The 11,225-nt window shown below is 40.8% G+C and overlaps 1 protein-coding gene across 1 annotated transcript in view; it reads left to right on the top strand.

Moving 5' to 3' along the window:
• The first annotated feature begins 9,056 nt into the window (after positions 1-9,056).
• The window catches only part of kcnip1a (Kv channel interacting protein 1 a), a 47,103-nt gene continuing 44,934 nt past the window's right edge, over positions 9,057-11,225 (top strand). The window contains exon 1 of the mRNA XM_075481442.1: positions 9,057-9,159. Coding sequence (XP_075337557.1) covers positions 9,072-9,159 — 88 coding nt within the window. The 5' untranslated portion in view covers positions 9,057-9,071. The remainder of the gene's footprint in view (positions 9,160-11,225) is intronic.

Raw genomic sequence — 11,225 nt, 5'->3', positions numbered from 1 at the left:
TGATCGGTCCACTGTCTGTCTGTCTGTGTGATCCATCCGGTTCTCAAATGGAAAACGGACGACACTGTGAATTAGGTGATATTTTCAGTTTTTCTTGATATGTTGGGGGTATCTGGGATTCAAATAACCTTTGACAAAAACACAAGAAAGCCTTAAGAAAAACATTTTAAAAAGCAATATCATAATCCCAGTAGTGATCTTCTCATCACTAGCTTTGGAACTCTACATTTTTTATTCAATTAAGAAAGAAAACATCCCACTAATAAACACTAGATGGCAGCCAGTGGGGCTGAGAACCACAAACCTTTCACTGTGACTGCCGCAGTCGGAGTGTAAACATCTGACAGGTGCTCTTTAACGGCGACTTATTTACGTGGCCGGTGCTGCTGTGCGCATTAAAGACATGCCAAAGATGTCTTAAACATCTCAGTGACTGCTTCCCTTCCTTCTCAAGATAAACCACCAAAAACTGAGGTGAAACAACAAGGACTATAAGCAGAAAGAAGGAGCTTATTAATCACCTGCTGTGCTCGGCAGCTTTAAGAGCTCCTCTGAGAACATTATTGCTCGTGCTCAGCAGAGAGAAGGCCTGCGGCGGGGGAAGGAATGTGTGTGTGTGTGTGTGTGTGTGTGTAGGGGGTAGAGTTGTGCAGTGGTAGAGGTGGCTGCTCAGTACTTCCAACTGTTCAGAAAGATATCGCTACAAAAAGGTTTGTTAGCCTTCTCAACAGTTTCATTAGCAGTGGAACAGGCATTTTGATCATCAGGTTCCAATTCCACGATTCCAAATACAACAGTTAGAAATCTTCCATCACAAGAAATCTATTAAAAATCTTATATTCATATCTTTTGCGAAGTCTTTCTGTTAAGTTACTAACCATAGAGAGTGGTCTTATTTAGTCTTGTTGATATCCAGATCAATGCATATGTTATAGTTCAACAAAGTTTCTGTTTACATGATTATTTGTATCTCAAAGCAAGAAACATTTCTACAGAAATTACGTTGACAGAAAACTGCTGGAGAGGCTTTGCTGTCACTTTCTGAAAGAAGATTTTAAGAAGTAAGATCTTTAATGTTTCAACACGAATATAATTGTTTAAGGAACAATGCATTATGTTTCAGATGATACGTGAAGCATGAACAAGACTATAAATGTAACTGCAGCAGTGGTGGAGTCATCAGAAAGTTCAAAATTTTCCTCATCTTATACTTTAGACTCGCATTAAGAAATTAGTTCTCAATGATAAAGAAACATGGTTCTTTTGAGTGCTTGGTAATTTATTCAAAGTGGTTACTATGGCGAGCGTCACCTCACAGTAGGCAGGTTTTAGGTTCGAGTCTCGGCTTGGGCCTGTCTGAGTTTTCTCCGGGTCCCTCCCTCAGTCCAAAGACGCGCATGTTGCGTGAGCTGGTAACTCTGCAATGACCACAGAGGAGTGTGGCTGTGTGTGGTTATCTGCCTGTGTTGGTCCTGTGCAGGGTGAACTCTGCTGTGAAACGCTCCTACGGCTGTATGTGAACAGGACGAAGCAGATAGAGAATAGAAACGATTTACTCAGACACACTTCTTATCAGCGGTCCTTCAACCAAATGCTTCTCCAACTTGACAGGACTCCATTTTGACCCGAGTGAAAATACTGAATGTAAATATGAACGAAGGCACCTGTCAATATAAGGTTTAGCAGTTCATAGTGTGTTAGAACTATGAAAGTGTCATGTCAAATTTTGAAAAAATTCAAGTTTAGAACCACCAACAGACTTTGTATGTCTGACAACCAAACCAAGCTGAGTGATGAAGGATGGAAGTTTAGACAGTTTAACTAACAGGCCAAAGTCACTTTTAATGAGATCCAGAGTTCCTTTGTGAATATTAGAGAACTTTCCAACTTCACAGCAGGCAGACATATGCCCTCCCCTGCCGAGAGGCCCGTGACAACCTCCTGTGAGTTTGCCAAAAGGCCCCCCCGAATAACTCAGACTGTGAGAAACAAAATAACTAACGTGATGAGAGAATTATCTGGTCACTGTTGCTAACTGTGGGGGAAACCGCGCACCCAGGAACACCTCAACACCTTGTAAGAAAACAGGTGCTTTCCTGCAGCACCGGGCCAATTCTAAGATCATACCTTCAGGGCTACGCAGCCCCTTATTGGGAAGTGACTTATAAACAGCAAATTACACATTTCCCAAGATGAGAATAAATCATTTTCTATATATATTACTTTAATTTTCAACCATAATTACTAGTTACTACTAGTTGCGAGTGAAAAAATGTTTGCAAAGCTGTTCGGCCCAAATCGAGCTGCTAAACCTTTGATAACAAAAAATGCACAATATCAACCTCAGAGGTAACCCATTTAGACTATTGTATTGTATTATATTTTCATGGAATGAACATTCATTATATTGACATGATACACCTGTTTTAAGGAAAATAAATAAAAGACCTCAGCAGAAAGAGGAGACGTGTACAAAGCCTATAGTCTCAGTCTCCACATGATGACAGAAGCACGATATAATACAGATATCATCAAATCAGGCCAGCACGCAAGATGCAGCTGGTCAGGTGTAAATGATCACCATTTGATCACAAATGATCACATTCTGAATTGTCTCCAGACTTTTAATTTATGTATGATTATAATTCAGAGAGCATTGCTTTTCCCAAAAACTTACTGAAAATCTCAGTGGCAAATGGCCCACGTACGATGATCAGAAAGAAAATGTATTAAAGCTTTTGGCTGAATAAAAACCCAATTCTTATTCGTCACCCATGCACCTCATTTCCAACAGTGTATACGTTTATAGTCTGTCATTGCCATCGTGAAATGGCAGTTGTACAGCCAAAGCCATGATTAGACTTTTATTAGGGGCTGTGCCAATACTCAGAAAAGTCCGTGTAACTTATAGGCAGATCGGTTAAACTGATGTTGGATTTTGGTTCACATGTCGTGAAAGCAGCCAGTGTACAGGTGTGTGTATTACTCTATCTGAAAGCTACCCACTGCTGATCATGTTAGACTGGCCTGTTAATAAAATCCCTTCCACATAAACTGTTTCATTCTGAGGATAGAAACCAAAGAGAGTATTTGGGTTTCTGAGCATGTGGTTTTTACTGTCCATCCTCTTTCTCAGCTAAATCCCCTCTCTGGCAGAAAAATAAGAAACAACTGCAGAGACAGGGGATATGTTTGGCTGCGTGAGCAGTAAAATACTCTAACAGATGCCTGTGTGGCATTTAAGCAGCAAATAACTCAGTCAATGTGAGGAATGATGAAATAAGGAGATATGTGGAATCACGTCAATAGACAACAACAGGTGGATTTTAAATTAAATCTATGTGCTTAGACGCTTCTGATGCTTACATTGTAGATTTGAAGGACAAATAAGGTTTATTATGTAAATCAGAATAACATAGTCCAAACCAATTAGTTTCAAATTGTACATTTCACATATCTATATTCAATGTGCTGTGTTGTACCTTTTTATATATCATCAGAAGTAAGTAACTGGTTGAAGCACTTCAACTCAACTCACTCACTATGCCGGTATGTACTACACGACATCATCACGTCTAATGACAACGAGATTGCAATAATGTTGGGAGAAAGCAGCACACTGTAGAACTAATTCAACTTAAACAAGGTCTGCTAATAGAAATGGCAGAATAGCAAAAACTTATCGGTTGTTTGATTTATTCACCAGATTCTCCAGATTGGTATGAAGTGGGCTGGTCTTAGAGTGAAACTCCTGGACAGAAAGTCAGTCCCACTTCAGCCCAGGGCAGACCACTTTACCACTCTCTTAACCGAGTTGATTTTTAAGCGAGTCTTCCTTCACGCTGCATAAAAAACTGAAACTCAAAGCAGTTTGATTATTACCTCAGGCCTCTGGGCGCACCCTCACAGTAGTGGCCCCTGTGAACAGTGCATGTTTGCAGTGTGAACAAGTTTACTTTATCTTCACTCTCTTGTGCCATTTTTATCAAAGCTTTTAGGAGTATTGTGACCCGGCTGATTGGGAATCTACAGTATACTTGTACTCTTAATTTTATGCATCATTGATTTTACTACGTACGATTCATTCCAGTAAAGCATGATTAACCAACATCCTGAATATGTTTTCACCAAAACAGCAGTGCAGATGCCTGAATCAGCCCAAAGAAGCTCAGCTGGGCCCACAGGATGCCCCTTCATTATTAACACTCACACAACACACACAATGCACAGCCTCAGTACAGCTATCTGTGCTTTAACTCTTGTTTACATGAATGAATGGCCTCTTTGTTAATTAATTTTCCATGCTGGATGCTAATGATGCCAAGCTCGGTTCTTTCTCAGTCTCTTCCCATACAGGCTAACGTGGGAGTTAGTGATGAAGAAGGATGGGACAAGGGAAGGCAGGAAAAAAGTGTGTGTGTGTGTGTATGAATGACTTGTCCCAGACATGTCAATAAATCAAGTCTCAATCAAGCCTGTAAGAATTTTCTCCGTCATGATGCCCGAAGGCACTTCTGCTTTCTCCAAGAGTGGAGTGTGTGTGTCTGAGTGTGTAGCAGCTCTGCGGGGGATATCTCCGTCTTGCAGGAGAGTTTGTGTCTGTAAACCGTTATGCTGACAGACAGTTGCCATCAGCAAGAGTGGGTTCTGGAAAAGGAGCAGCAGATGAGAAAGAAGAGAGGAGGGATAGTGTGCTGAGGTTGTAATTTCACCCAGAGGCGACGCTGTCACTCCATCACTGCCACTGACACCTTGAGCATCTGGGGCGGTTTGGAGTCCAGGCCAGCTCTCACCCCCTGTGTCCAGCTCTATAAGCGGGTGTCTCCTGCTGCTGTGTCTGGGCAGATGGGTCTTCATGCTGTAAAGTTGATGTGTTTTGTTGGATCGTCGTGCTGCAGTTTGACTGTGATATTATCCCTGCCAAGTGAGTGTGTCAGTGGAGGCATGTTTAGTGCCGAAACGCACACGGATATGGTGATATTATGCAAACACATTCATATACACTAAAACTGTCATCACATGAAAATTACCCGCTGGTGAGAAGTAATTCTGTTTGTTTGTGTGTACATGTGGGACATTTTACATCTCATCTGCCTTTAGTCATGGTTGTTGAAGCCCATTTTCTTCTCACTGTGATGTGGCTGTTGTGGCCTTATCAGTCCATCTCAGTGCCTGTTATATTTAGAGGCAAAGCACTATCGGAGCTTACAGCTGGCCGCCTCTGATTCAATTCTGACAGCATTCGAAGCAATCTCCTCTCTTTTTGTCCAGCTTATTTTTCTGCTATACCTCCCTCCTTTGCCTCTTCCCATCTCATCTTTCTCCCCATCATCCTTTTTCTTTTTTTACTTCTTGCCTTCAAGCTGTCTTTTTTCTTCCTCTTTTATTTTAGTTGCATCTGCATAATTGTGGCCATTCTTCGCTTTGTTGTCACCCCTTTCTTATTCATTTGTGGTGTTTCTTTAAACCCCTTCATTTTGCATCCCGTTCTTTGGCTCTTTCAAAGAATACTCAGTTTCTCACATAAGCAGCATATACTACCTTTCTCTGTACTTTTTTTTGCCCTCCCTGCTTTGCTTTATTGCTGCTGTGCGTCATGAAATTCTATCTCTTCCAGCCAGTTTTGTTTTTGCTCTCTTTTTTCTTTTCAATTTTCTCCACATCTTTATCTTCTACATTACTTATCACTCAGGTACTCTCTCCTGCCTACCAGGCAGAGAAACGAGGGTCTCATCACTTGCTGAAACAAACATCAAACAGTGAAACTTCTAATTTGGGGAGAGACAAGCAATTAACCACTATTACATCCTTGAATGTGCATGCAAAGGCAGCCCTAATCTCATTAATCATGAACAATGGGGGCGGTAATCGAGAAGCATGTTTATGCAAATTACTCCACACAGCAATCTCCTACACGCTTTATAGCCTAAACAGTGGTGGTGCGGGAGAAGTCAATTCTCTCCCTTCTTTTTCTCACTTGCTTTTACGTGCTCTCCTCCTATCTAGTTTTGCTTTCTCTCATCTTTCATGTTGGTTCCCTCATTCCATCTTCTGCTTCTTTCAGGATGTGTGAACCAGAACACTCAGACCCCATGGAAAGGTATTGATCCCTGTTCCTGTAGTACCTTTCAGTTTGATAGCTAATAACACAGAGATAGTATGGAACATTGAGTTTTACATCCCACCTCCATGCAGCTATACGTCCCTCCTCCTCTTCCCTTCTCCTCCTGGCAAATTCCCCATCTCATTTCCCCTCTCCTCCATCAGTTCTATTATTTCTTCTGTTTTTATGCCTTCCATTTGCATGTTTATTGTTTCACTGCTTGGCTCTCTCCCTTCCCTCCTATAGCATCTGTTTTCATCCATTTCTTCATTTCTCCTCCTCTTTACTTTGTAATTATTGTTTTTTTTTTCCCCAGTATCATTGTAGCCGTTGGTCCTGTAGCCAAACATGATTCAGGACTAAATTTAGCCCAGAAAAACATTACAAGATTATCTCCCTGCATCCTCTTTCTCCTTTCTTCCCTCTCACGAGATCCTCTTTTAACTATCACGCTGTCTCTGTTTTAGTCTTCATCTCTCTTGAGCTATGTGCCAGTTCCAGATGATGATGATAGCACGATGTAAAGCCAGGATGGTTCAGGGACCTGATAAAGGTCAAAAGCATCAGCCTGCAGTCTCATAGTCAGACTCTAGGTACAGTGTATGGATGAAGGATAAAGGAATATCAAAGTATCTTAAAACAACCAATACATATATTGAATTAACATTCAGAAGAGACCAAGCCCATTTACTCAGTTGCGATTCAATGAAATTTTGAGTTACCAATGCATTATAGAAGAAGGTATTGTAAAAGTTTAATTGAGTACATTTACGTAGGGGGAGCCGCAGGTCGAGCTTCTAATCCAACATCTAATAAAACAAAATGCTCTGTTCGAGATCGATTCTTTAATCAGCAACAACATTAAAAGCGCTGATGTATTAAGGGAATGACAACAATCCCCTCATTACAGTGCTGCACCCTGTTGGGAAACTTTGGTTCTTCGGGTACTCATTTTGTGCTACTTAGTTTCTTATTTTTGAATTAATCTATAGTACAGCACAGAGGGTACAGTTTGTAGTCTGTAGCATTACTGCTTGCAATAGATTAAAGTACATGAATCCCATCCATTATTGAAATTTAAGCTATTGTGCAGTAATTAGGTAACATTTGCATGCAATTCACCACGCTGCAGAATTCCCAATGTTTTGCCATCTTTTTAATAATTATCTTTTTATTTCATTCACAATTTTATTTAACGGCAACAAAAAATTCTTTAGAATTAAAATGTGTTTACGAGAGAGTCTTTGCCAACAGGCAACAGTTATTAACATAACAACAGTACTATGTGCGCACAATGATGATAGATACATGCATATGTGTTGTAAGGATAAACTACTGAGAGAACAGCAATCATATACATCATAGCTAAAAGCCAGAAATATCAGGACAACTCAACCTCAGTTATAGCAGGTCAGATGTGCCTGCATCCACTGCATCCAAACCTTTTACATATTCTTTTAAAGAAACAGGCTCCCTCAGATCCAACTGATTTGAACCAAAGGGTGCAGCATAGCTAAAGGAAAAGAATAAAAAAAAACTTGACGGTCAAGACTAACTTCCCAAAGGAATTTATCTACAATGTAGTGTTTTAGTTACAATATTATTGATGTGATGATTCAAAAATAAGAAAAATAAAACATTGAGCTCTAATGCTCAAATGTTCTAAACAAATGAAAAAAAACACCACATTTTTAAAGCTCTTCATCATCTTAGACTTTACAAAATACTTTCAAACGGAACCAAAGGGAAGTGGACACGGGACTCCAGTTTTTCTGTTTTTTCACTTCTTACCTATAACATTCATTTTCACCTCTTGGTGCTAACTTTTTAGCTTTTTTCTGCATGATCAAGCCTCTCAGTTTATTTTCAGATGTTTAAAGGCGGTATTTTCCTTTTCTCATTTCATTGGAAGCACTTTGTGATTTTTCTCTGAGAAAGGTGCTCTGAAAATAAACTGACTTAGTATTTGATAAACAGAAGAAAAAAACATCACAACTTTAGTTACTTTAGTCTTTGACATTACTTATTAAGTAAAGATGTGTATCTCAGCAAAATGTTCTTACTAATCTCTATGTAAAGACAGACTGTACAGATAAGTATGTTCTTTTTCTAATGATGGTGATTACCTTAGAACATATGCTGAATTTGATATTTGCCAATAAAAGATCACATACTTGCGCACAGCTCATTTTAAATCGCTGATAAATGCCAAATGTGTCTTCATGTGTAGTGAGGGTTGTGGGAGGGGCTGAAGGAGGAGTGTGTGCAGTATATGTGTGTGCGTGTGTGTGTGTGTGTGTGTGTTTGCCCACAGAGATGCAGAGCTTGCTCAGTGTGCTTTCTCTGCATTGTAGGAGCTGTCCATTGTCACTGGTGCTGAAACTGGATTACTGCTCCCCCTCTTAAGAGTGAGGTTGAATTTGATAAGCAGGGGGGAAGGAAATAAGGAGAAGGGAAAAACCAGCAGGAGTTCAGTAGATTGCTTCATTACTTTATTTCCCACAGGCTGGCTGCAGACTCAGACTCAGAAGTTTCTTGGAAACTTGGAGTGTAAGAACATCTTTAACACACTCTTTCCTTGGACACAGATTTTTTTTTTTAATCTTTAACACCCCTCTCTGCCTCTGGCATTCTTACTGTCTCTTCACCTTTCACACATATTTCACACTCAAGCAGTCACAAATGTGGACACATTCAGAGGTGGGATGGAGAAGGAGGAGTGGAGGAGTGAATGCAGGGAAAGCAGCTGGAGATCACTGTTTCTTTTTTCTTCCCACCAGCTTAGCAGGAAGAAAGGCGACACAGTGAGGAGAGCGGACTCGCCTCTACTTCCCTCACTAGTGTTGGATTTACACGCTGCTCCAGAAGAAGTTGTGGGCAGTCACTTTGATCACTGCTGACGTTGACTGGGGACTCCCTGTCCTTCTCTGGCCCTGCCCAGCCTGCTGTGTCCCGGGTAACAGTGAGGATGGCGGGCTGTGCTAAGCGCTGCAAACAGGGACTTGTAAAGTTCGCCTCGTCTCTTCACAGACTGGTCACTGGGACTCTCATAAAAGGTATGTAAGGGCTTGAATATGAGCAGAATACATTGTATGATGATCTTTGTGCAAGTTGAAGAAAATACGTCAAGTTCCTCAAGTTGCCAACAAAGGTAGCAGTACTGTGTTGTGCACAAGAATGTCACAGGCAAGCAAACACAGAGGTGTCAGGAAAACAGAAGTTAAAGTTGAGTCAACTTCATCTTCCATTTTCAGCTGCTGCAACTCGTTTCTCTCCTCCTCTCCGTCTCTACTCTTGTCTGCGGTCGACCTCGTTCTGTTCAGTGTGTTCTCCAGAGGGTTGGAGTGAAGGAGACAGAGATGAAGGGAGTAAGCAGCTAATAGAGAAGAAAGATGTGGTTGACACAGAGCAGGGTGTGTGTGTCTGATTGTGCTCTTGTGATGAATGTCGGTAATAAAACGTGTTGCTGTGGTGGCAGGAAAATGGAGCTGCAGACACATGATGTTGAGAGGAAGAATAGGGTTTTATTATTGTGATGCAATAGCTTTTGTTCTGCGTGTGAGCGTGTGGATGTAACTGTTTTTGTGTGAGCATGCGACATTAAAGGGATACATTTTTTTTCAGCTTGTTTTGGGTGATTTTACTCTTGACGTATGGAAGCAGCGCCGGCAAATGTACGTGATGCCTCAGAAACTGCAGCGCAGCAGCCCCCTGAAGGCACACACACACACTGACAGTATAATGCTCTTTGAACCAATTGACATTTTGTCCGGAGGGATGGGAAACGTCAAAGAATTCCAGTCAGTCACACACATATAGCTGAAGTAGATACACAAAGACAAACCCGGATGCTCACACATGTTTTTGGATGGTTCAAGCATGCAACCACAGTGGGTAGAAATGCCCTCGAGGTCTCACACTCTCATAACGTCATGGAGGAGGTGCCTCTGAGGTTTCTGTTACATAACAAATGACTCCTTAGAGGACCAACGAAGTGACATGAACAGTCTCATTCTGTCATAAGAAATAAAACACACACACACACGAACGCACAAAAGTCGAGAAGCTTTCAGGAGCATGCTGCACATGTATGTAAAAATCCCACACGGGATGGACACACAGTCATTAAAACGCCCACACAGGATATGAGCTGCAGGACCAAGCTTTCTGCTTCTGGAAAATATCAGAATCATACACACACACACACACGCAGGTCCACATCTGCTATTTTTCAGAGCTCCGTTGGGAGCTTCATCTGATTAAACAATGGTCATAAACTCAAAGTCTCTCACACACACACATACAACTACCGGCTCCTTAAAGAGACATTACAGTTGTGTAGTTTTGTGGCTTGTGTTAACAACTGTTCAGTGAGAGATATTGTGTGAAATTGTGGTCGAGTTATTATGAGAATCTTGGCTCTATTTTTGGTCACTTTCAGATAATCTTTGCATTAGAAACTGGATAGCTGTAAGCTGTTTATGAAGCCATTTGGAGTAAGTGGAAAAAGAGACTCATCTAAAGTGGTCTTATTTGGTTTTATGTTTTTTTTTCTAATAGCGCCTAATGGTGTCTAATATTTTGTTTGTCAAAGGATCACTTTTCCAGATAATTGGTGAAGATCAGATAACACGAGTGCTTCATAACTGAAATGTCTGTAAAACTCCACACACAGATTTCTCACAGATATCTTCTGTGTCCTCCATCTCATTAGAAAAGCAGGTAGCTCTTCAAATATGATTCTGCCTTTGGTGGCATTGATTATCTCCAAAATGTAATGTTTGCCTCTGGATCCAAAACACAGAATTTACATGAATCCTTTCAAAATTCACGCTTGATCAGTGAGTTTGTAAAATACAGCTTTTAAGATACTGAAACAATCTCCCCTCCTTGTTTCCTTCCATCTCTCCACTCACTGCACCACGACAAAATTACTTCCTTCAATTAGATGCTGACATAGAGGCTAAGAAGGACAATTTCTTCCTGTTGCCAAGAGGCCTGGCTGCAAGTTTGACACTAAACTTCATCTTACAGTCTCTTTTTCAGATGACCTTTAACAGTCAGCATTTTAGAACAGTTTAAAAGCTGCAGCAATAAATTGAGGAAAATGAAGAGTTTACCT

This window comes from Odontesthes bonariensis, chromosome 13 (assembly GCF_027942865.1).
Source record: "Odontesthes bonariensis isolate fOdoBon6 chromosome 13, fOdoBon6.hap1, whole genome shotgun sequence".
Classification (NCBI taxonomy): domain Eukaryota; kingdom Metazoa; phylum Chordata; class Actinopteri; order Atheriniformes; family Atherinopsidae; genus Odontesthes; species Odontesthes bonariensis.
Note: the sequence above shows the minus strand (reverse complement) of the source record. Positions and strands in the feature narration are given on the sequence as shown.